At 41.9% G+C, this 26,586-nt stretch overlaps 1 protein-coding gene and 1 long non-coding RNA gene across 9 annotated transcripts in view; both read right to left on the reverse strand.

Moving 5' to 3' along the window:
- Positions 1 to 13,898, reverse strand: part of UNC79 (unc-79 homolog, NALCN channel complex subunit) — a 115,648-nt gene extending 101,750 nt beyond the window's left edge. For 5 of the 8 annotated variants that reach the window (XM_040067866.2, XM_040067862.2, XM_040067865.2 and 2 more), the window contains exons 1-2: positions 6,905 to 6,994; positions 1,420 to 1,540 (exon numbers count right to left, since the gene is read on the reverse strand). In XM_040067866.2, the coding sequence (XP_039923800.1) occupies positions 1,420 to 1,540; positions 6,905 to 6,926 (143 nt within the window). In that variant the 5' untranslated portion in view covers positions 6,927 to 6,994. Of the gene's footprint in view, positions 1 to 1,419; positions 1,541 to 4,852; positions 6,287 to 6,904; positions 6,995 to 13,801 lie in introns of those variants that run through there. The other 3 variants (XM_040067868.2, XM_040067869.2, XM_040067867.2) reach the window with 3 other exon arrangements.
- A 1,170-nt stretch (positions 13,899 to 15,068) lies between these two features.
- On the reverse strand, positions 15,069 to 17,778 carry LOC120754299 (uncharacterized). Its single transcript, XR_005701373.2, has 2 exons — positions 17,314 to 17,778; positions 15,069 to 16,472 (listed from the first exon to the last, which is right to left on the reverse strand). It is a non-coding gene; the product is annotated as an uncharacterized LOC120754299 (long non-coding RNA).
- Positions 17,779 to 26,586: the final 8,808 nt, after the last annotated feature.

A 26,586-nucleotide genomic window follows, 5' to 3' on the forward strand; every position in this document is an offset into this window, starting at 1 on the left:
TTTAAGCAAAAGCTGTCTCATCATAAGTAATCTTGCTTAAATGCAATTTAAGTGTGTGTTGTGCATACAGTCCACCATAACAGCCTGATGTGGGAACAGAGACACATTTCAGAAATATGTTCAGTGACTCCTTGAACATTTTTTTCCCACTGCTCAATACAATGAGACAAAATTTAATTTATTAACCTTCAAACAAAAAGTCCTACTGGCTGCTGTAAGTTTCTTCAACAGTCTAAATGAGGAGGGAAACAAACAGTTCTGCTCTTGAAATTTTCAAAAGTAAACAGGAGGTTTCAAGTTTGCTGTGAACAGGTGTTACACTAAATATTATTTCTAAGTGTCTCTCCTTATAAACAGGGTCAAGAAAATTTTGATGTATCCCAGGCTCTTTGAATGTTAGAATGAACTGTTCTCATTTGCTCAAGTTTAAATTCTTGCTTCTCAACTTGTACACATCATAGGAGTATATGTACAAATATATGGGTAAATTGCATTTTGTTAATGTTTCCTCTTCAAATAAGGCAAATAGCTTTATTGCCAAACTACTTTCTGACAGCAGGGACAATCTTTCCAGGTATAAACCAGGAAGCTATGCATAGAAATGCAGTTTGAACTGCATTTTTCTGGGTGTGAAAACCAGTGCGAGCCAAAACCAGCAGGTAAAAATCCCCTCTTCATGGTCAAAAGCCATTTTAAAAACAATTTGGAAATACAAATCCACTAAGCAGTACTGTGGAGTGTACATCATTCCTAATAAAGTCTCACATTTTTTTCTATTTTTTTAGGAAGACAAGAGGTAGTTATTTCCTATCCATAATGTATTCTGTATTCATGTTGTATTTAAGCACTATATATATTATTACTAAACATTAGACTAAGTCAAAAACGGTGGCTCAGAACGATCCTGATGTGTTGTTGCCATCCAAATCCAGATCTGTATACAAACTTTGTGTCTCCTCCTGTTGTTCCAAGGGACTGAACCAGAACCCAGGAGAGCTGAACTACGGCACAGAAGGAACCCAGTTGTGCTTGCTCAGCTGGCTCATCACTCTGGGATTCTGAGGCACCAGAACTGCCAAGGCATTCATGATTACACACGTCTAAAACTCTCTAGGTCACAAACTCCTTTCTTCACAAGTTCAGCATATTTGTGCATTCAGCTAAGTCTTAGGAGGGCCAAGCAAATGCATAATCAACCAAGTTTATTCTAGAATCAGTCACTCAGTAAGGGGGCTTAACTGGGCAAATTGGGCAACAGCCACTGAAGAGATTCGTTCACATCATATTTTTCTTAAATTATGCTCTGACTCTTTTTGGCTGACCATTGACCCATTAAATCTGGCAACCAATTCAAAGCCAATCAATATCCCCTATAATTCTTTAGCTCTTTTTTCTTCAAGAGCATTAGTCAAAACTTACCTCAATAACGTCTGAGAAAAGTATTTCAGAGTATTTGCAATGTCAGTTCCAGAGGGCACAGGGTATATGTTGTGGAGAACTCGGTTGTGGTATTCTTGAAGGTAACGGATTTTGGAAGCAACTACATGAAAGACAAAAAGACAAACACAAAAACTTTCATTTAGGTTTTTTGCAGACCTTGACAGAGTCATGTCTGTTTCTTCTATTCCCTTTTTTTTTTTTTTTTTTTTTTTTTTTTTTAAGTATTAAACTCAATAAACAGAAAAATCTCTCTGTTCCTTCTGTTCTGACCAAAAAAAATGTAAAAGAGTGCCAGGGAGAATGGAAGTGAATTTCTGCATCTGTATTAGGCAAACTTAGTGCTAGCAAATTAAAAAATATGTATTACCACTCTGCACTTCTTCCATGTCTCCAAGCCTCTCAAGATTGATTTATAATGAATGAGTCATTGGACCACAGGAGGTTCATGTAAGACAGATAAGTACTTCTACAGCCGAAGCAGAGATATAAGCTAAGACAGAGAGATCTTATGTGATTTACTGTGAGCCATACATTTACTTTATGCAATGAACTAAAGATATGAAAAGAGCGAAGCGTCTGCTGTTTATTTGTCTTAGGAAGTGTGATCAAGCAGATAAGGAGATTTCAAAGAGCAATCGGAGGTGTACACCTCCACTGAAACCAATTTTGGTTGTATTACAAGTAACAGTGGGCTTATTTTCTAATAGGAATCCTTGTTCAGTGTTGGGAAAAAAAGTGACTACCCACCCTGGCTGCTTTGCCTTATATTGCCTATACAGCACAAGACAGTCTCATGTAGACACCTACACACACACAACTGTTCTTGCTCCACTCAGATTAATCAACTCTGCTGAGAGAGAGTGTATTGGCTGGGCAGAGGGCTGCTCAGCTGTGCTGCACTGCAGACACAGCCTCATGAAAGGACAGCTGCCTGGGAACTCTTCATCATGTTAAAAGTGCACCCAGACTGTACAAGACAGTTAAAAGGGGAGATGGTTCTGAATTCTTTCAACCCTTAAGCATATGGTTATAACAGTCTTTCACTAGACCAAGATATACCTTGCTCCCCTACAGGGTTCCTTCAGTGTGGAAGATAAATCATGCTTCCTAAACAAGCAATTAGTCAATACTTTGTTTTATTTTCATGGTCAAATGGCATTTATTAAGCAATGAATACCATTGAGTCCTCCACTGAACAGAAAGGTACTAACAACCTGAGAGACATCACTATGCTTCTCCCTGCTGAGATAGCTGAACAGCTCATGAATTTTGATTTTTTTTCTGTGCCACTGGCAAGTTGAATGAGAAGGGGTGACACTGTATCCATATTGCAGAAAAAGACAGATGGACAGACACTAAAAGCAAAGTGTCTGCAAATACTGTTGGAGGCTCAGCTTGAGATACTGAGAGCCATTATAGGCTACATATAGGTATAAGTATAGGTAACAGTATACACTGGACTTTCAGATCCAGAAAACATAAGATTCTCTGAGCCACAAAACAAATGAGGTTTGAGAATTTCAAGTTAATTATCCATAAAATGAGGAATACACACATCATCATCAAATGAAGAATACTGTTTCTTGAATGCATGTCAAGAAATCCAATCTTGCAGCACCCAACCAAGGTCATTCATTTCCCGCTCTAAGGATAGCACTCCCCAGTTCCTGCAGCAAGTGAAGCTTCTACAGACAAAAGTCTCCCTCATGATATTACCTGGCTTCATCACAAGGAGAAAGCCCATCATGTGACTGAAGGGCTGAGGTCTGTGTGAAACCAGCAAGCAAAAACTCAACCAGGGACACTGTCACAATGCATATGCAAAAGCAACACACTAAAAATGTATAAGCGTCTTGAGCTATATCTCCTCATCTTTAAGTCTTTTACTTCACAAATTTATTTTAAGGTGACATCAATGAATAACTAAAAACCAATCATGGCTTTTTCCCCTCCCCTCAAACAATTGAAAACAGAAGTTCTGTCACACAGTCTCAGATCGCCTCGGGATAGGTGGGAGCAAGAGCAGAGCCTTTCAGGCCACCACACTGGCCTGTGGCACACGAACTGTGCTTTGCAGGAGGTTGTGCTGTGTGAGAGCAGCCGTAACCGGCTGCCTGTAGAGCCCCCAAACCACCTGGGTAGGAACATCTGGGCAGGATGTGTTTCTCTCCACACTACAGAGGTTGACTTGAGCAGTCCAAGACTCTTTTCCCCTCTTCACCTCACACCTCATCCTTTCTGCCATTAATCTCAGTTTTAGTCCCAGATTTGCAGGCTATCTCATCAGATAATTTAAAAGGTAGACATTTCTTTCAACTGTCACAAAAACTAATCTAGTTTAATTCCTAGACTAAGAAAGCAATGACTCCTTAAATGTATTTTGTGATGTTTCTTTCTCTGGTCGGGGGGAAAAAAGTATGAAACTAAGTATATTTGTCAAGGACACAGACTATGCAAGACAGTACCCAACCAAGAACAATTCACAGCAAGGTGCACAGATTACTGTGGCTGCCATGGTTTGCTGTCAGATATATGTAAATTAAATGGACTAAAAAACCGCCAAAGATTATTACAGAATTCAGATCTAGATGTATTTCAGAGAGCTGTGTTCCTCTCTACAGTTACTAACTTTAAATAAAGGGCATAGGGTATCTAGAATCACTCAAACTGCTTTTTTTAAAAATAAAGATGGAAATCTATTTATTTGTATTAATTGGCATTGTTGTGCAATTGAATCAGGCCAAATATCAAGAGAGAAAACTTTATAAAGCCTAAATATAAACATTAGCTTTAGGCTAAAGGTTTCAGCCTCACTTCTCAGTTCTGTTTCCCAAAACTCTGTCCATTTCACCACAGTCTCCCAGAACACAAAGAAATTTCCGAAGGAAAGCCCTAGAGCAAAAACTTTGCCAGCTTTCAAGTTACAGCAAGCGTGTGAATGACCCAATTTTCTGAGTTTCAGAGTACCCAGAGACACACTTCAAAAAGTGATGTCACCCTGTGGAAGTACTTGGCCACTGTCAAAGGTTCACCACCAAAAACAAATAAGTATCTCTCTAGCATCTACACACACCTCCCTAAACTCCTCAACCCCCCTGTAAGCATTGACTGAACCAAGAGTGAAACCACTTGGAGTCCTCAAAGATGGCCTTGGTTGCTCCATTGTCCTGAAGGGGAACAGGCATCAGGCATTCCCAGGACATTACTTACCACAACTAAACACCAATTACTGTTTTATAAGGTGAAAAAGAATTCACTTTTTTTTTTAATACAACAGAACATCAGAACATCTCAAGCAAAGAGTCAAATGATGAAAGTCACTGTAGATATATCTGGTATGCAACACAAGATGTGTGTGGTCACAAAAAAGAGAAGCTTCTCCAGGCAACTTCCCAGACTGACACCATTTTACCTGTTGTTCAGAGAACCTGCCCAAGAGCTGTGGGATTCATGTTTAGACCAGCACATCTTCTGTTCCCATCAGTGTGATTCCTCAGTCGTAGTGTTTCACTGATGTTCTTGGTAAACAGATTCATTATGACTTGCAACTTGAGTCCTTCCCAAGACATTCTGGCTCTTGCCTGTCACTCAGTGAGGGCAGAAGCAACAACAGCGACAGCTGGGGTTTGAAAGTTTGACTGGTAGTGATGTATGCACACCAACACATCCTTGTCAGAGTCCATTACTCAAAAATTGCTGGTGAGGGAATCTTGAAGTTAGGTAGAGACAAAGACATTTGGTAATGCCATAAGAACTAGTCAGGGGAGCAGCCTTGACAAAAAAATACATTCAGCAGGTTAGAATGCACAGGATATGTCCATTAACCAAATACTCTTTCAGGAATATCATGAAAAGGAACATTAGAAGGCAGAGAGATCTGAAATCTGGACCCTAAGTAAATCTTCAAATAGAGAGCAATAGGGATACGGCAGGCCTAGACGCAGTGTCTTGAAAAGTACAAAGGGAGGAAAAAGAAAAATAGCCAAGGATAAAATATGAAAGAGAAGCCCAAACAGAGCAGACCAAAAGCATTAGGAATGGAGGAACAGAGAAGGTAGAATAGAAAAGGAAGAAAACACCATAGCTGGTGCTGGGACAAAAAGTAGCACAAATTCTTCCACAAGGCAGTGTGAAGGAAGTGTAATTAATGTGTAAGCATCACGCAAAAGAAGAAAAAACTACAGAACTCAGGTGGAAGGTGGGGAAGGCAGCAACAACAGAACAGTACAAATCCAAACACTGCACAATTCAGGGCTTCTGCACAGTCAAAACACTGTCTCTATTTATGAGGCTAGAACTGCACCTTTACAGCAATGAATTAACATCTGCACAATATTTTTAAAGCAAAATCATCCATCACTGCAAATAAGCAGTAAACCCTAAAGGAAAAAAAACACACAGGTACTTTTTGTTAGATCAGTTCAGCATTGGTATATATAAACACAAGGATCTTCTCAGTGACCTGGAGGAGAAAGAGAGCAAGTCTCAGCATGTGAAGTGTCAAATCACATCACGTCACCATGACAAATATCAGTCCAGCCTCCTGGTCACAGACTGCCTGTTCATAACCATGACACTGTACCAGACAAGAAAGTAGCTTTGACATGGGTGACGAGCTCGACTAGCCCAGCATTTTCTTTTCAGCATACCATCAGGGCTCTTGCAGACACACCAGGTGTCATGAGCGATAACAGCGGGGAGCACTTCCACGGCCCAGATGCAGGTACCCCAACCACCATGTCATCGAATCGTGCTCTGATCAGATCTAGCCAACATGGTGGGTAAAACACCCGCGGCCAAGCAGAGGCACGCTGGCCGCGGGCAGGGGGATGCCCGCACCCGGGGGAGTCCTGCTGGGACCGGGCACCGTGCCAGGCGGCCTTCAGGCGAGACACAAACACCCAGCCCACATTCAGCCAAAAGGTGAGCGGCCCGGGCAAGAACGGCAGCAGGACCCTTCTCGCTCCGTCTCTCTGCAGGACCACCCGCAAGGTGGCAACGCGTGCGTCACCTCTGCTCTCGCAGGTGGCCGCATCCTTCGGGCAGGGCGCAGCGCCGGCAGACGGGGCAGGCTGGACCGCTCCCGCCGTGGGGCGGGGGGCGAAGCCGGCGGTCTCAATATTACCTCTCTCAGCTCCGATCCCCCATTTCCCCCGTCGGCTCCCCGGCGCCGCCTTTGCACGAACGCGCCGCCGCCCCGAGCGGGCCGCCCGGACGGCGAGGGGCTCCGGGGGCTGCGGCCACCGGCGCCGGCGGCGGCTCCGACAGAAAGAGCCAGAACGCCGGCAGCCCCCTCCCCCTGCACCGCCTGCTCGCGGCCGCCGCAGACCGCGGCAGGAGCCCGGGCAGAGCCGGGGCGCCGGGCGGGCGGCGGCGGGGCAGCGCCATCGGCGGGACGGCGCCCCCGGCCCCGCTCCCCTCCCCTCGGACGGACCCCGGCCCGGCGCCCGCCGGCCCTACTCACACTGCTCCGCCTTGGTGGACATGCTGCCGCCCCGCTCTGCCCCTCGGCGCCGCGGAGCGCCGGCCCCCGGCCGCGATGCAGCTGCCGGTGCCGGTGCCGCCGCCGGTGCCGCCGCCGGTGCCGCAGGGCTGCGGGCCGGGGAGCGGCGGGCGGGCGGGACCGGGCGGGAGCGCGCTTAAAGGGGCAGCGCGCCCGGCGGCCGCGGCGAGCAGCACCCTCAGCAGGGACGGGGTGCCAGATGGGACGGGGAACGGGGGACTGGGGACGCCATGGGATGCGATGGGATGCGATGGAATGCGATGGGGAGGGGGAGGCCGGCTGGCCCTGGGGCAGTCCTAGGGCACCCGCCCCAGCGGGGCTGTGGCCCCGCCGAGCTCGTCACAACGTCGAGTTGGGAGCTGCCGAGCCGGAGCTCTAGATAAGCCCCGGCGGTGCCGCGGAGGGGCTGGCGGTGCCCTCCCGGCCGGGTCCGCGAGAGCTGCACTGAGCGATGACAGCGGTGGTGGCACTTCCAGGAGCCCTGCCGTGGGCTCCGTGTGATCCTTGACGCGGAACAGGACCGCAGCTCCCTTGCGCACCTCTCCCCTCGACCCCTGGGCTCCAGCTGTGTACCCCAGGCGGGGGCAGTCAGGTTCTCTGGCCCGGCTTTCCCCTGCCTGTTTCCATAGTGCACCAAGCACCGCGGGACCGCCAAGCATTTCCCGGGGAGACAAGAGCTGCGCTCAGCCCCGACCGTGTCACTCTCCATCACCAGATCGCAGCTATTGTGACAGCCCCAGGACGAAGGTGGGATGAAAAGACCTTCGTCCAGTTGTAGTGGGAGTGCAGTAATAACAATAAAATTTATTTGCTCCAAGAGAAATTATTTCACTGCTGTGCATCCTGTCAGCCTCACCAGCGTCCTGACCTGACCTTACCAGGTCTCAGAAATGAGACCTGGTTAGCTATGAGTTTCTTTTCTGAAAATTTCCATACCTGTTTTTCAGATCCTCAGACCTCCGAAAAAGCTATGTGGAAGTAATAAAATACTGCCCGGCAGTATTTAATCAGCAAGGGCATGGGAGTCTTGATATTTACACACAAAAAAAATCCATTGTGACATACTCTCCTCAAAATGCTGGGCTGTGTAAGATAAGTAGGCCTGTGGCAGCCAAAGACAACTGTGCTGTGGAGGTGGAGGAAAATAGATATGTTTTCTTATTCATCATAAAATGCAATGCCTCCAAATTACTGCTGCCCTGAGCTTGGGACAAGGCACATTTGGTGCCATGAACCTCGAGGAAGGGGCAGATGCTGTTCGCTGGCATTTAACTGGTTAGCATTTTTTCTGAAGGCAATTTTCTAAAAATACTGCGTGAGCAATGTTTCTTCAACACCACTTAATTAGGTGCAAAACAGAGCTCTTACTGGAGGCCATAGTTCTTTCCACACTCCCTGCTGCTTGTGAGCCCCAAAGACAGAGCAAAGCCAACTTACATCACTATTTTCTCTTTTACGTTCAAATATTTGAGAGTAAATATTTAAGTTTTTTTCTTTTAATAGAAGCTTTATTTAGTGAAGCGCCCAGAGAGGCCATGTGACACTACAAATCTGCTTCCCCCAACCCACATGTCACAACCTGGAGCGTAAGTGATGAAAATACAGCCAAATGGCTTCCAGACTTCATTGAAATAAGATACTGAAGACAGGTTTCATGATATTGAAGACAGGTTTCATCTTTGAATTTCTGTCTGTTGATGCAACAAATCAATCTGAACAGCTTTATTTCTCATTATAGAACAATAGGAAATTCTGCACTGAGGGGAACTGAGCTTCCATAAGTATCTTTAAAATATACCAAGTGTTCACACATCAGAGTGGTGAGCTTATTAAAAACACTCAGGTTGATAAAGCAGGAGTACACTGAGAAAATATTAATTCCATTTCTCATGTAAAATTTCTTCTTTGGCTTAAGTGCCTGAAAATTGCAGCTATGCCTGCATTTACTGAACAAGGTCCTACATAGTACAGCATGTAGCTCAGATACACAGTAAACAATTCATTACTTATGAGTCCTTCTGCATTGTCTAAACAATGTTTAAGCCCTAAATAAATCCTATGCAAGTAGTCTGTTCAGTAAAATAATTCAATAGTTGCCTAGTTTGTTAATTCAAGTATAGAGACTTACACTTTAAATTGTGAACAAATGTCATTAAGGAGCAAATATAGAAACGTGATCCTCTGGGAATTAATTTCTCAAGTTTCTGGGCTGAACCAAAGTCATAATATCTCAGCAAGATCCTCATGAATATGCCTAACAAAATGGGTACAATTCTCCACTGGAAACCATTTTAAGCAGTAAGGTTTACATCCATATGGTTTTTGCCTCTGCACACACTCAGTTAAGAGAACACATAAAAGCTGCAGGCATCTTAAAGCCCACAAATCATTAATGGAAGAACATATTTTTAACATTAAATGAATGAGGAGTGGAAATTTTACATACCAACCGATGAAAACTGAAAGAATAAATGCTACTTTCTGAGTTGATGAGGGGAAATTTCACAGAATCATGGAATTTTTGAGGTTGGAAAGACTGGGGCTTGTCTACCCTAACTTCCCTGATCAAAGCAAGGTCAGCTAGACGAAATTACTCCAAGCCATGTCCAGCTAGGTTTCAAACATCTGCAAGCATAAAGACCCCACAACTTCTCTACACATCTTGTTCAAAAGTTTGACCATCCTCACAGTAGAAAGTTTTTTCTTCTGTTGAAGTGGAAATTCTTGTATTTCAGTTTGTGCCTATTGCCTGTGGTCCTGTCACTGAGCTCCACTGAAAAAAGTCTGGTTCCATCATCTTAGTCCCTCTCTTCAGGTATTTATACACACTGACAAGATCCACTCCCCACACCAAATCTTTTGACTTTAGTGCTGAACAATCCCAGTTCTCTCAGCACCCTTTTATAGGACAGGTGCTCCAGTCTCTTCATCACTTAACCCTTCCCTCGACTTACTCCAGTATACTCATGTCTTTCTTGTACTGGTGAGTCCAGAACCAGACACAGAACTCCAGTCAGGTCTAACCAGTGCCAAGTAGAGGAGTATAAACACCTCCCTTGACCAGCTAGCCATGCTTTTCCTACTGCATCCCAGGATCCTGTTGGCCTTTTTGCCACAAAGGCTCATCACTGGCTCACAGTCAACTTGGTGTCCACCAGGACGCCTGCGTCACTCTTTGCCGAGCTGCTTTTCAGCTGCTCAGCCCCAGCCTGTACTGGTGCTTAGTTATCCCTCTGATATGCATGACTTGGATTTTCACCTGTTGAACTTCATGAGACTCATGTGGGTCCACATCTCCAAGCTCTCAAGACACATTTGAATGGCAGCGCTGGCCAGTACCCTGCTGGTGGATCAACTGCTTCTCCCAGTTTTGCATCATCTGCAGAGCGTGTCCCATCATCTGGGTCACTGGCAGAGACATCAAACTGTACTGGCCCAGGGTTGATCCCTGCAGTGCAACGCTGGTGACTGGTCCCCAGCTGGATTTCTTTTTGCCTCTGATCACAACCCTTTGAGCCTGGCAGTTTGTTTGGCCACTTTTCAATTCACATCAGTCATCTTGCCTAGTCCATATTTCATCAACTTGTCTTTGCTGATGTAATGGGAAGCATTGATGAAAGTCTTGCTAAAGATAAGCTTTCACTGCTTTCTCCTCCCACACCGAGTTTGTAATTTTGTTGCAGAAGGCTCTCAAGTTGGTCAGGCATAGTTTTCCCTTTGCAAATGCACACTGACTACTCCAAATAACATTCCTGTCCTTAATGTGTTTGGAAGTGGTTTACAGGATTATTTGCTCCATTATCTTCCCATGAATCAAGGTAAAGACAAATGACCTATAATTTCCCAGATACTCCTGCTTGTCCTTTTTGAAAATAGGAGTGGCACTTGCTTTCTTCTGTTTTTCAGGACTCTCACAGTTGCTTTGGCCTTTTTAAAAGATAATAAAAATCAGTCTTACAGTGTCATTGGCTGACTCCCTCAGCACTTGTGAGTGCATCCTATCATGTTCCCTGGATTTGTGTGTCTTGTTTTGTGGCTGTGGCTTTTGCAGGATAAGGTAGGTAAGGTGCGGAAGGGATGTGGAACATATTTTTTCTGTGGATTGTGCTGGCTTCTAACTAAATTTTCCCTGCCTAAGAGTGTGTACTGTAGTTACAACATAGTTCAGGAATAAATTAATGAAATATCCTGTAAGAAGAAAAAAGGTAATCAAGAGCAGAAATCACTATTTATGTGACTACTGTCACTTTGAATTACATTTTCAAGTATTCAGCTTCAAAAAGACTCAAAATCTAGTGTTCCCTTTTTTAAAATCTCCAAGCATTCTAATCTACTTTTAGAAAGGTAATCCTTTCTGAAAAATACAAATCCTAAGCCCTCCTACCTTGAATTATGTACAGAAAATTTATTCAACTGTTCATAAATTGAAGTGAATTCATTCATGTATAAGACTAAATCAATGTATGAGCTTACAGGGATATGTATCTGCACATCTGTATCCAGACATGTTCACTGTTATCAACCCTTGAAACATTCTCATGCTGTTTTCCTTAAAGGCTCAGCTTCTTGAGTCATGTAATTACATGGGTCTCTATTTGAATTCTAAATAAAAACTAACTCTTGCCTGACATATTCAAAGACTTCAATGCAATATTAACAACGTTTGAAACAAATGAGGATTTCAATGCCTGAATGAGAGGCAAGGAAATGCCTTGTAAGCTTTATCAAAACACCAAACAAAAACAGCTAACTTCCAATTTCATTTATTTTAAGCCAATGGCTCAATTTTTTTAAACTTCCTCACCAATTTTGGCAGGAGATTATCAATAACTGCACTGGGACAGGGATATTAAAAACTGCAGTAGAGGTGGGGACAAGTTTGGAATGCCTTAAATTTTTCCTTTAATCACTACAAGCCTATCTGAATTGAAGGCTGTGGCACGGAGGGAGGCAAGGGTAATTGCAATAAGAAAAGCCAAACACAGAGTGAACTGGAGCAGGAGGAGTCAAGTTTCTGTGTCTTGCAGGATTTTTCAATCCACATGGTGCTTTCTGGATATGTACAAGGCTAAACTTATGCCAATGAAAGGGTCTTGGTATGGAACTGGAGCCCCTGAACACCTCCTGCAGAGGGACCAACCTCCTCCCTGCCAGACTCAAACAGCAGGAGTCCCTCAGGCTCAGATGAGTGTATTTCACAGCAACAGTTTTACTATACTAAATTAAATTTGTCTCTTGATCTTTGCTTTGTGTAAGAACTAATCCTCATGAATGATTGTAAAATATATAATCGCTTGAGGTAAAAGTCTGTCTGGGATTAAACTGAGCAGTTAGGCTTAAGTCAGATAGGCTACAGCATGTATCCTGGTTGCCACAGGATGTTTTCTAGAGCAGTTCCTCAGGGCTCTGGCACCTGGGTCAACCAGCATCATCCAAGAGACAGTGAACAGGGAAAGCACCTCTTCTTGCTCACAGAAAATCATGTCTGCACAAAGTAACACAATACTACTGACAGCTTGTAGTCTTGTGCAGGGAAATAATTTCTTCTGAGATGAAGAGATCTAATTTTAGCCTCTGTGCTGAGACCTAAAAATGCGAAGAAAACTTCCTTTAGTGGTACTATCACACAGCACTATGTACAGAAAAAATATCAATCCAACCATCCTCCTGTGGGAGGGTAGGAAAGTAACTATTCTGAGAAGGAAGGCTTATAGTAAGATAGGCATTTGGATAGGACAGAGCATTAGAATAGAGAACAAGTTGGCAGTAATGGCAGAAGTGATCATGATGTGACCAGAAGCCTGGCTGAAGCCACCGACCCATATCAGTTATGCCATCTGGCATGTGACAAATTCATTTCAGTCATCACTGGCTTGGGCTGCTTTAAAGTGAGAGATGGAGCAGTAAAGGGCTCTATGTCTCATTGCTAGTCATGTGTTTCCAACAGAGTAGCCAGATTGTGGTGTTGATATTTGTTCTTTCTTTCCCCAATTTAGAATAATTAAGACCTCGGGAAAACAAAATGTTATTAAGAAATACAGTGGTTATTTGACTGTACTTACAAAACCGTAATTTTCCTCTTATTCTGATACTTACATCAGATAAGTCTGTGGATGTTTGCTTTATTATTACATTTGTCAGCATCTGTCACTATACAAATCTGTGATAAATGCCCTCAATTTCTCTTCTAGAGTAATGTCATTAGCCTCTAAGTGAACAAAATACTTAATTTGTTGCCATAGCATTGGAGTTTCAGAAATACATGGTGACCTGCATAAAGAATTAGCACAAATTTGATAAGCATGCACTGAGACTATTATAAAATCAGAGACTGGATATACTATTCTAAGAGGCAGTCTTTGTGACAGCTAACACGCCAAGTTTGTGGAAATTAGCATCACCCTGGCTGAATTATAGCTCCCTCGCAAAAAGCTGGGGTTTTTTCTTACCTTTAATATCAGACTTGTGCAGAATTGATGATACCACCTACCTACATGACTAAAATAAAAGCACATTGTAGCGGTAGTAATGCTTTAGGAATCAGAATGACAAGTGTCAAAATACTGCCTTCTTAAACCTAGCACAGCATCACGGCCCAAAGGCAAAGAAATGAACAGAGAAATGAAGGAAACCAGACATTTGCTTTAGTTTCTACACTCAAGTAAAAACATTTGTAAAATGTTTGTGCTGGGCAAAAACCATTACAGAGAACAAAAGAGACTTTCCACAAGGAAATGAGGAGAAAGCATGTGACACTCAACACTGCTGAGGTCCTTGGTGCTTTACCACACCTGTACCAAGTTTGTGACCCACGCCAGGGTCAAGATCCTGGCTCAGTAACAAGTAAAGCTGACTGACCTTGCTCCTGCCTTTGGAGGCTGTCTCTCTAGGAGCCAGTAAGATGTCTAGTCTCTCCTCCAAATTGATTTGTTCTACAGAGGAGTCTAGGAGTAACCTAAGACAAAACAAAAGGTGGACTATCAGAAACAGGAACCTTGGTGGAAACAGAAAGTGAACTGACGGAATGGGGACACTCCTAAAGCACACTGTAGGAATGCTGCTGCACCTTACTTGGGGATATATTTTTCTCATCTGCAGATCCTTAAAATTGTCCCATCTATTACAAATTCAGGCCTACTGACCACAGCATAATATTCCCCCACTACTTCTTGCAGACCCAGAGTGTTTATGGACCATAAGCTGAACACTACTGGGCTTCTTAATTTAAGTGTAAGCAATAAAGGCTCCTGCAACAGCGTGGCTTCTCTCCTTTTCATCTTGGTTTTCTATGCACCACATTCCCCAGAGCTTCCAGTTACAGGCTTAAAGATCTATTTGCATTCAGTAAAGATGGTTACATGAAGACTGAAGCATTCTTAAATGCCTGTAAAATGTAATCATTAGGAATAAATTAGGGAAAATGTAATCATTAGGAAAAAATTAGGAAACTTTCAGGAATAAATGCTTGAAGTGGACTGAAAAATCTGAAAAAAAAATATTTGAAAAAACCACTTAAATTTTAAGCTCTTCAGGTGAGTAGTTTCTAAAAATTATCCCTGCTTCAGTATAAACATCCCTATGTATCTGTTACCTCATTCCATCCAACACAATTCTCAGTGCTTTACTCACATCCCCCAAGTATGTATTAAACCAGGCAATCTTATTACTCATTGCCATAATTTAAGAGGACAAGTACAACTGAAATGTAATATCTTACTGATTTATTTAAGCACTACTAGGTGAGAGAAGGATGATGAAATCAGATACAGAACAAGCAGATGCACTGAAATGTTCAAACCCGATTTTTACAAAAGATTCTGCAAAATACCCTTATGATTCCAAAGGATGTGCTCACAGTGTGCAGAAGCAAAGCTTAAGATTGCTTGTCCAAGTGCCTTTCAGTTACTGGCATTGCTTTTTCTCTGGATACCAGGAATGCAGGCATATATCCAACCCTCATTCAAATCTGTGTGAAACTTTCCACATACACAACTGGGCTTTCACATCAGACTGTTCAACTAAGTGACAAAGCTATAATTTCTTGGAAAAAAAATTAACTAGTATGACTTTCTTTAAGCACTCAGGATGAATGCTTCCATTCTCACTCCAAAAACTTCAGTCACCGTTACAAGGCTGAAAGGAACTCAGACAATTTATTTGAAAATCATGCTTTAGAAATACAGCAAGAATATACACTTTTCACATTCACAGCCCTACTTTCAGAATCTGTTTTGATATTAGACAGCACAAATGACTTAATGGAATTTTAAATTATATTCTGTTAATACTTAAGCATGACAATACATAATCCTTAAGCATCACAAAATGTTCATATTTTGTATTTTCTTGCAAGACAGACATGAAATCATTAGAAGGCATTCTTTTATTACACATGTAACATGGCAAAACAAGTGTTATTTAGCGTACATTTCTCAAATTTAATCTAGACTTCAAAGTATTTATCCTAGTAATTGCAAATAGCAGTCATGGGAAAAATCTCTCAAAGGTCAAACATCTTAATCTAGAAACTGAAAATAAATTGAAATACCTGACAATCATCATCTGCAGAAAAACATATATACTTGTGGAAAAGGAACACATCAAAAGAAGACATGTAAAGATTAAAGAGAAACTCTCAAGAAAACGGTCCTAAATTCTCAGAGATTTAGTCTGAGATGACTATAAAATATTTTTACTGTATTTTTTTCCATTTATTTACTTTAAATTGCTGATGGTGCCTGTATGAGCTGGTGCAGAGAGGACACAGTAACAATGATAAAACCATGGATGAAAGGCAGAGTAAACTAATTTTTGTTACCTTACTAACCAGGGATCACCAAAGCAGCAGACAGGAGAGGCACACAAGTGGGAACACAGGCACTGCAAAGCTTGGTCCATGGTGGAGGATCAGCAAACCTGTTATTCTTTCCTGTATTTCAGGGATTCACACAAGTATAATTTACCACTGTGCTTTAATCTTGCCCACAGAAGGGCAGGATACTCAAGCATGTTTGATAGGGTGCCTTTAAGTCTACCACAGGCCTATGTTTCCCAGACAAAGATGTTCTACTTGTCTAAAACACAAGGTCAAACAACAATTAGCATGATATATGTGTTTTTCAACAGCTAAACTGAGCGTGTTTACAGTCCTCCTCCTCAATCTTCCATTTCTCACAGTACCTGATGACAGATCCAATGGTCCAATGTTGCAGGTGATGCAGAGTAGACCTGCCACTCTTTTGTATCATTACACCATTGTATATCTGGGCTCAGTTCTACAAGTATCAGTATCAATATCTCAGTATCTGCAAATGCTTTCTGGGATCTGGCCCAGGGGATGGGTGACAGTGTGGGAATGGGGAATTTAAAGAGAGTCCAAGTTTGGAGGATTATAGTTTATTGTAGTCTTCAGGTCTTAGTTTCGGAGGGATGTTTTCTATTTCTTTTTATAGCTTGAAAGGTGGCACAGGACCCATCCAGCTGGTCCAAGAATTGCCAGTGAAAATGCTGAGAATCCAATGATTGTCTCCTAAATCAAAGAAATAAGGTTAAATAAAGCTAAACAAATTGAAATGCTCCCAGACTAAGATGTCTATTGCCAAGCAAATTATGTAGTATTATTGAACTTCTGCAGCTAATATTCCAGAGATGGGACAGATTCTTAAGGAAAAATAATCCACAGAGGATTATTTTACATGTTGGAACTAAAAGCACTAGCAATATATGGCAGTCGGAAAGAAAAGTATCTTAGTCCAATCCATGCACCAACATGCTTATACAAGACACATTTAAAACAATAAAAGGCACATTAAAAGATATTAGGCAAATGTCTTATTTTCCTACAGATTCAGTACATCAGTGCCTATTTCTTGAGCTTTTTATAAATAAAATCTTTATAGAAACAGTACTATTTGCTTAATAGTTACAGTAGCACAGCTCACCACTATTCAGATAAACAAGATTTGGGTATTTACTAACAATAGGGTAGAGAGCTGGTGCTGAAATTTTAGTTAAATTATTCAGTTAAATAAATTTAGTTGGTCTTCTATAATCACATGCTGGAATATTTGTGCTGGAGGCTATAATCAAAGATTATAAAAAACACCCCACAGAAATAGATTTTGTGACTTTATAGGATGGTATGACAGCATTCCCTTCCTCTCAGGCACAAATTTCCCTTCTAGGAAACGGGAGGAGACAAACTTCTTTGAGGAGTGGAGGGAGCTCCTGGGCAGAGCTAGCCTCTAGTTGGTATGAAGAAAACAAATATTTTCTATATGAAAAAGAACAGCAAGAGAAAGCTCTTCCAAGAAGATGGACTTGCATGAGGAAAAAAAAAAAAAATTAAAAGGCTCAGAGACAGAACTCACCAGCAGTCCCTGTTTGTCCTCGGGTGGGGAGCTGTGGATCCAGCGACTGCTCCAAGTGGCAGACCTGAAGCAGAAGAGCCGAGATCCACAATGCGTTACAGGGCCCGTCATTTCAGCCCGGAGAGGAGAGAGCGCAGCTGGGATATCCTGACTAGCAAGTGACTGCTGCTGCCAGGAATTTCTCAGTCCTTTGTTATTGTCTGTTGCTCAAAGCCTGTATGCTGAATTCTCTTCAATGAAGACCGCTTGTCAGTCAAGTCCCTTGGTTTCTAAGCTGGGTGCAAGGAGCACCAAGCCCTGTCCCTGGTCAGCAGCAGCAGGAGTGTGTGCTTGTGCCTGTTGGCTGCGAGAGGAGCACCTGGGCATGTTGCAGCCACCTCCCACCGCCACACCGGGTTAAGCTGCTGAGCCCAGGGGTGGGAGGAGTCTGTTGCTGCTGCCGATGCCGTGAGCAAAATGGAGAAAGCTGGCTGTCCTCCTATCGACAAGAACCTTCCCCTACGCATATGTCTCTCCACACAAATTTCTTGCACCCCAGTTACGTACTCTCTGAAATTCCTGTTTGCGTACTAGTTCACTTACTAGTTTCATTCAAGAAACTGACCCATAAATGACCAAATTGAATAAAATACTTCCTTGCTCCCACTGCAGAGAATATCTCCTTCTTGCACACCCTACCCAAACCATCATTAATCCACGTGTACGGTGGAGCTGTGAGGCTTCCCTCCTGAGAAAGCAGCCTTCCACAGCAAGGAAACACGAAGTCACCTGCCTGGGCTCAGGATCAAAACAAAATGTGTGATAGGGTAACAGACAAAGGCAGAAAAATGTTACCAGCATTTCTGGTAGGAGATTATTTAAGCACACAAGTAGCTGGGCAGACACAGAGATGGACATGTCTACTCTGCATGCAGGACTGGAGAGTTACAATTCCATGGCTCTAAGCCCAGGCTTAGGAGCTGTTAGCCCAGGAACCAGCGCCTAATTAAGCAGCTCATCTTGCAAACTGGGGCTGGTTTATAGCTAGGCAGCTTTCAGCCACAGCAATCAGACATCTGACAGTCTGTACACATCTGTTTAAAATGTGCACCCAGAGGTGGAGAGACAGGGAAGTAAATAATGCTCCCCTCAGCTATGGACTGAGCCATTTTCAGTATGGACATTTTTGAGAGATGAATTCTATGCCTGTTATATGCAGACATGAAGATTTTTACTCAGCTGCAGTAAACAGGTGATTTATTAGATTCCCTACTCATTTCTAAATGTATTTTATTCATTTTTGCTGTGTTTCCTCTTGCTTTTAATTATCAAATCCTGAACTGGGTAACTATAGCATCCTTCTCATCAGAGTACACCCCTGAAGCTCACTTCCAAAAACACTGATGGTCAGGAGAGTCTCAGCATGAGGGTTTTTGACAATGTCCAGAATAGGTTAGCAAGGCATGAAGAACAAAGAGTTAGAAGTCGACACAAACTGTGGTGGATCAGTGATTAAACAGACATATCTGGCATGTCATTTGCCAGAGCTGTGGTTTTCTTATCTCTGTAAATTTAACTGCTTGATTTTATGGAGGGTGAGACAAGTTGGAGTTTTTTGATTGTTTTATTTCCCTGTAAATTCTCCCCAAACACTAAATATCCTATCTCTCTGTAACAAATACAGAATTTATCCATAAATAAATACGTCTGGAAGATGTGTCTAAAGTAACCAGAAAGCAAAAGACTGATTTATATTCATCAGCTGAGGCAACAGCAGCCAAGCACACAGTGGATAACCATAAGCAAGCAAACTTCCTGCGACAGACCCTCCAGCAGCAAGAGAGATTGTCCCAGATATATGATACACGATATTTTAAAGTAATAGGGTTTGAGTTCTGCTACTTCTTTTTGGGTATTTGCTTTTGTGTTTCATGCTCCCTATGTTGATTTTCTTTTTCCTTACTAGTTTCCTTTCCTAGTTGTGAGGATTGGAAACTTCACAAATTCTTACTCAGATTCCCCTTTCTATCTCCTGCTCAGACTACTTGAGCATTAATTCCTGTATTAAAATTAAATCAAACGCTGTCCTACAATAGCAACAGTGCCTCTCATTAATCTTGCTGTGCTTGGCTCTCATCTTTCAGCTTTCGGAACCTCTCCTCCGGAGAGAGGAAAACAAGTTGTTTCTAGAATTGTTTTCGCTCAAAAACTAACCTTGCAACTGGGAGATATTTCTCTCAGTGTGAGAAAATTCATGTATTTGTGTTCACTTTGGGTTGTTTTCTGTCTGCTATAGAAGAGCTTTCTCACGCAGATAGCAAAGTGTTGTTAACAAACATAACAGCATTCCTCAGACAGGCTGGCAGCCTTTTCATAAGGGGGAAGGGAAATAAGAAGTTCAGAGATTGTAAAACACAGCCGGGGGAAGATTTGTGCATGTCCAAGACCCTTTTTTTTCTGTAACAAAGGACTGAGGCCTAGCCACACTTTACCCCTGCTAAAATGAGCTTAGCAGCACATGTGTCTCCATTTGATTTTGGAATCCTCCAGCCAGTGAGATGATGGAATAAATCTATTTTTTGCACTTCAGCTGTGAGCTGTGGTCATCTTGATGTTTCCTGCATGTATTTGGTTCACTTACCTTCCACTAACCGAGCTGTAAATGCAAACCACCCTTGCCCATGACCATTGCCCCAGCTCAGAACAGAGCTGTAGCCTGGCACTGACAGCCAGAGCACTGCTATCTTCACATGGCACGGAACAATATTTGTCAAAAGTGTCCCCCAAAAGGCTCAGCTGTTCTTGGCTCAGCACTGGCCCTTTTGTTTCTCACTCAGTCTGTCTCAGTCAGTGCCTGGGGACGCTCAGCCTCCTCCATACTCGCATTGCCAACCCTCCAGACAGTACTTATACACCACTTGTGAACACTAGGAGTTTTCTCGCGTTAAGTTTAGATTTTAAAAGCTTTTTGCTGTTCCTAGGTTTGTTATTGGTCCCATCAGAATGGCAGGAGGACTTCAAAGCTCCCCTGGCACAGTTTATCTATGTGCTTTCTTCTTCTTCGCTATCATAAAAATAAATTCTGTATTTTTCCCAGCATAGGTGAGATTTTTCCCAAATCCCACAGGGTGGTTCCTTGCTCCTTCACTCTTTAAGAGCCCTGCTTTTAAGAGTATTTGCTCTTTAGACTGCTGTCATTGGAATAATTTGCTTTTGAATTGCTGAGGTCCCTTGTTAATTTGCTTGTACCATTTCCTCACACCTTAGCTGCGAGGGCAGGTCCTAGGGCAGGTTCTCTGGCCACCCGGATGCTGATACAGGTAATAACATTCCCATTAGTGCCAGTGCAAAGCACTTGTAATTAACACACAGAGACAGCGCCACCCCCTGATTTTGTAGCTCATTTTCTCCCTCATTTGCTCCTGGGGGAAGATTGTAGATAACAGTGTAAGGCTGTTTCAGCAGTTCGATTTCTGTGTGAGACTACTTGTTTATTTTATTTTTAAAGGTGAGTTGAGTGTGCAGGAAGGCAATACTGGAAGTTAATGCTATTTTTCATAGTACTTGGTTTCAGAATATCATCTGGGGGAACCGAGCCTGCTGAACAGAGGATTGTTAACCCTCCCTGGATATAAACATTGAAATCCTTATTTTAAAGAGAATAGAACATACAGATCTAAACACATGTTGAAATTTCTCTGAAAATTATCACTCATTATCACTAATCTTCTGATCCACAGTCCTGATAAAATGGCTCCAATGACATTATTGGAGAGAAATTTTTTAACCATTGGGTGTTTTGTGGGAACTTTCCTTGGTCTGCCTATAATAATACTCTCATAAATAAATTTCTTTATGTTATATTCTAAAGACTAGTTGTGATTGTCTTTGCTTTTTCACAGAAAACCTTTCAGTAGGAATGAATGAATTTCTGAACTATCATTGTCATAAAAGATTAAAGATGCATGAAGATACAGAAGAATTCAAAACATGAGTCTTATAGCGACATAAATTTAGGACAATTGTATTGATTGTAGTATCTAACCTCTAGAACTATGTTGAAATGTAAGAATTTAATTTGAAAATGAAGTACTCTATAATTACCTTGAAGTTTTTTGAAGGCTGAGCCTTATTTTCTTTTAATGAGAAATTTCTAACATTTTAACTTGCCCTGCATAAATTTCATATTTGGAAGAAAATAAATTCTATTTCTGCTACTTGGACGCCTTTTTAAAAACGGCCTTCAATAAAAAGAAATACATTTGACATTTATAAATGTGCCTGGTATCAGTAATATTTTTTCCATAAATTGCAATTCAATGATAATTATAGTAGAATACAGAGGATTTGGTGGTGACCCTGCTGTGAGCTGCTTCTTTAGAGACAGAAAACACGCTTCGCAAGAGACACAATCTAGACGAGTTATACCATAAATTCATGACCTTTTCTTTCTGAACCTTAACCTTGTTCAAGTTGCACGAGAAGAACCTTTGGAAGAAACGGCTGCAAGGGCGGGGGGGGGGTGTTAATGCAACGATGGGACTTGGCCAAGGTGAGGGGACACCCCAGGCAGGGTATCTCGCGTGTCCCCGAGCCGCGACCTGCGCGTTCCTGGCTCTCCAGGCACACATCGTGGATAGTGAGCTCAGCCCTGCTCCCCTTCCCAAGAGAGGGAAAGCTCATTCCCTTGTGAGAAGTTTCTCCTGAATTTCTAGAATGTATCAGAGAGAGGAACCAAATGCTGGGATCAGATGCTGCATACTAACAATCTGGAATATATATTGCTCAAGAGCATTGCCCAAGCAGGCTTAATAACACTGAAGTCATCACTGTGTTTTGAATAAACAAACCATTTTCAAGCTAATTATAAATGGCATTTTGCCTTGAGCACTTACTGAGTATTTCATATTTTACAGGTTGTTTCTGAGCAGAAGGAAAAATGAAAGCAGGTATTTCTTCAACATAATCCTTCTAAGAAAAACAGCTGATTAATTCTCATGTCCTTGAACACAGACATAACAGACTTCTTCATAATGCTACAGCTGTTTTGACTTTAAAGGAAAAAAATATATATATTAATAGTGTCCTTCATTTCAGCTCCTGTCTCTAGTGAATTCATCCTCCAGACTTTATCGAGGTATCTAAGGAGCATGGACGTCATAAATTCTTTCTATCATTGTTTCTGATTTCTTCAATGGTATAGATCTACCCTTTCTACCAGTGTGCGCCTAAAATCTTAATCTACAGGGCATATTCCCATCTTCCTCTACTGAGTTTAAGAGAGGTTATGCTCCTGACAAAGACAACTTGATTAAATTTGATGGCAGGAATCAATGCCTTACTGATCCCAGGCTCAGAAAATCAAACAAGGTTTTCACAACTGGTGTGGGCTCTCTGCATGGATCGATCAGTATCCATACTGATCAATGAGACTGGGTATTTCTAAACACTTATGAATTTCCTGGAAAGAATGGCTGGTACATTATATTACTGCAAGTATTGCTTCAACATTTAATAAGTCTGTTATACACAGTATGTATAAAAAAAAGGAAAAAGTATGTCCTTGGATTTGCCATGTACTACCCTAAGTACAATAGACATAATATCACTGACATAAGAAAACAATGGATCTAAATGCAAAGACATATAAATACTGAGGAGAAATGCAAGCAAAGAGGGAAGGGGAGAGAGGGAAGCAGTGAGGAAAGTTGTGGGGGACCTTGAGATCAGAGCCTGCTTCTTCAGTTCCTATTCTCAGGTCCATTTAATTTTAGAAATATCAGTAGTGGCAAATGGAGAAGTCAATCTCTATTGGTGTCTCTCAGAGATTGTTGTTGGAGGTTCCACTTAGGCACTGAGGTGCAGAAATTGGGATGCTGCTCTTGCTTTCAGAACCTGATTGCCAATTTGTGTAAGAGTTTAGGATAACTCCACATCCAGTTGTCAGAAACTCATTCTCCATCCAAATTGTATTTATGGCATGTAAAGGCTGAAGAGCAATCAGGCTCAGTCCCCTTGCTGTGAGACTGTACAAGGGGAGGAAGAAGTGAATCATTCAGTTTATTATCATAAAATCCCCCTTTTTTACTGCCTGAACACAGCACATAAGAGACAATGGAGACAACTTCCTATGGGAATAGGTAAAGCTCAATCAAATGTTCACATGCCTTGGTCAAGGGCACAGCACCTCAAAAGGGCAACATGCTCTTGGGTTTTGATTAACTGCATTAGCAAGGAAAACTACACCATGTGGAATTTACTTAACTGAGTTCAGATTCTCTCCTCCTGAACTGTAAGTAAGTAATACCAATGACACCAGAGGACCCAGAGCAGGTTTAACATGTTATTGCATAAAGCTTATTAAGAAGGGCACTAGGTGACATTTTGTTATTTACTTCAAGCTCAGTTAAATAACTATAGCAAAAATAAATGAGATGAGAAAAAAATTTCTATAACATATGAATACATCGATCTATGCTGGGATCAAGCATATTCAAGAGCAAAACTTTTATTCAAATATATTAATTTTTCTATTACTATTTTAATACATAGCAAGCTTTTAATTTCATTTCTTCTGGCTTTTAATCATGTCTTTATTTGGTTTTAAATTGTAAGGTAATTTTTTGTGCATGAGGTTTTGATTTGAGTGTAGTTTAAACCCCTGACAGCTTTCCATCGTCAAGACCCATTTCGCGCTGTAGATGGCACTAATTCACTGTGCCATACCAAGCAGGCTCGGTTACCTCCAGCTGGTCGGGTGTACAACGACTTAGCTCTGGTTTTGCTCTGCTGCAGGATAAGATTTTTATCCACTTGTTAAATAGCACGAAAAACAACTTAAAAATTGCTTGAAACCTGGGACAACAGATATTCTCTGTTGTGCTTTTGGCTGCTGTATGTAGTACACAACATTTTTGTTCTGTAAGCTCAAATAGTCAATGGTGTGAGAGCTGGGATACAGGCATTACTTAACATGACTAGGTTAAGATTTCTCCCACAGTTCTGGCACGGCTAAATGCAGCAAAGTCCCAGCTGAAAGTCTGAACCTCTGCACGGTACAGTGTTGTGTGACTGGCTGCTCCTGGGTGTGCTGGGGGCTGACAACAGCCTGACCCTCCAGACACTGAAAGGCGCTTCCCAGAAGGTGCAGGCACAAGGAGGAGGATCCTGCTTTCTGCTTCTGATTCTGTTTCACATTCAATACAAAGTAACTGCCTTGAGAAAAGCTGAGCATTTTGCAAGTTTTTACAGGAGATATTTCTGAAGGTGGTGAAGACCCAAACTGGCTGCTTCCTTTATTTGCAATCACAAAAATAATCAACATATTGCTAACACTGGTGGAGGCAATGAAATGCTGAATTCCTCTGAAAGCTATTTGAATTTCCTAAGGGACCTTTATGGCAATTTGAAGATTTATCCTACATCCACCAGTGAGAGTGTTTCTATCTATTTTAGTGGGACAATATCAGATTTTTGCCCTTTTCCTTGAGACACCAAAATTTCAGTGCTTTACCTTGGACAGTATTTAGCTTTTCTCTTCTGTTTAAATGTCGATGAGACTCATGAGACTCTTTGGTGGTGTTTTTTCGTTTGTTTTTGGGTTTGGGGGTTTTTTTGCTTGTTTTTGTAGGGGCATTTTTGTTTTGTTTTGGTGGGTTTTTGCTTGTTGTTTTGGGGTTTTTGTTGGGGGGAGGCTTTGGTTGGGTTTTGGGGTGGGGTTTTTTGTGGATTTTTTTTGTTGTTGGTTTGGTTTGGTTTGGTTTGGTTTGGTTTTGGGGTTTTGTTTTGTTTTGTTTTTTGTTTGTTTGGGTTTTTTGGGGTTTTTTTGTTGTTGTTGTTGTTTGTTTAGTTTGGGGGTTTTTTTTGGTTTTTTGTAAAGAGCAGTAAGAGAGTTAAGTACTATTTATATTTTCCCCTTGGAACCTGATGAGTAAGCAAATCATAGTCAGGAGTCCCAGCTGGTATAAACTGGCGTTGTACAACTGTGGCACTGGGCCAATGCAGACAGAGGGAGGAGACAACCCATGGTATGATTGTTCAATACACTGGATTTTGGACAAGACAATAAAAAATTTATCCCAATAGCTGATTGCTATCAGCTGGAGGCTTGCAAAAGCAAGCCAGTCAGTAGCCCCATTCGTCCAATTTGCATAAATGTACTGTGCCTGCTTTTAAGATCACCATTGTATCTTTTTCATGAGGTCTCAAGCGCACATAATCTTTTGGCTTTTTCTGCTGCTATGGGTAGGCATCACAAAGTAATTGCCATGTTCAGCTCTCAAGGATACTGTAATCCTGGGTCCAGTGCAGAGCCAGGCCATCCATTTCAGTTGGTGGTCTTTGACATTTTTGTCAAAGGTAATACCTTCTGCCTGCAACACTCACTTTACTCTCAAAAGTTTGCCTGCAGAGAATTATGGACTGAATGTGAATATTACCTGTAGGAACCTAAGAGTACACCTCTGGTGTGCAGCAAAGAAATGCCCAACACCTTGCTAAATATCTGTACTACTCTTGGGATTAGGTTAATATCCCCAAGCAGTGATGTAACAGCTTGGTTGCATTAGTTCCATTGCTCTAATAAAAGACTTGCTCACCGTGCCTAATCCTGGATTGTTCTCTCCAGAGCACAGGTGTAATTCAGGAGGGTATGCATTGCCAGTCGATGTTATGCCACAAAGCTGGGTGCTATCCATATAGCAACATACAAACTACTGCAGGAGCTATGCTAGAATCTAAACAGGTCAAATAAAGAAACTCTTTAGAAAGTGAAGTTGGAGGAGAATCAGACACCAAGGAGAAAAATTATCAGGATCTGACATTAATTCATTTTTTTCTTCCAATATCACAAAAGGAATTGGTGAACTCACTGTCCCAACAAAGCTCCAGAGGCTTATCTTTACCCTAAAATACCATTTTCACAGCCGGATTATGCTTTGACATCCTCAGACAGCTGCAAAAGTCTACAGAAGCAGAACTGGTCTTACCAAGGTTATAGCTTCTGGCACATTAGACTCCTTTATTTTGAAAGTGGTGAGTAATGAGGTGAACACCACATGCAACACAGCAAACAGTAGCAGCTTATCATTAGCTTATCATAAGATTCATAGCAGAAATTAATTTTAAGGAGGGATTTGAAAAAACCTTTCACACAGATCTCCTCTCATGTACATGGGATGGCCTGAGGCAGAGGATGAAAGTGCTTGGGAAAAAATGAGCATCACTCTGCAGTGAACATTAACTTCAAAGGTAAAAAGGAAAGCAGAGTCAAAATCTTGAAACGTAAGCAAAACC

Source organism: Hirundo rustica, chromosome 6 (genome assembly GCF_015227805.2).
Source record: "Hirundo rustica isolate bHirRus1 chromosome 6, bHirRus1.pri.v3, whole genome shotgun sequence".
NCBI classification, from domain to species: Eukaryota; Metazoa; Chordata; class Aves; order Passeriformes; family Hirundinidae; genus Hirundo; species Hirundo rustica.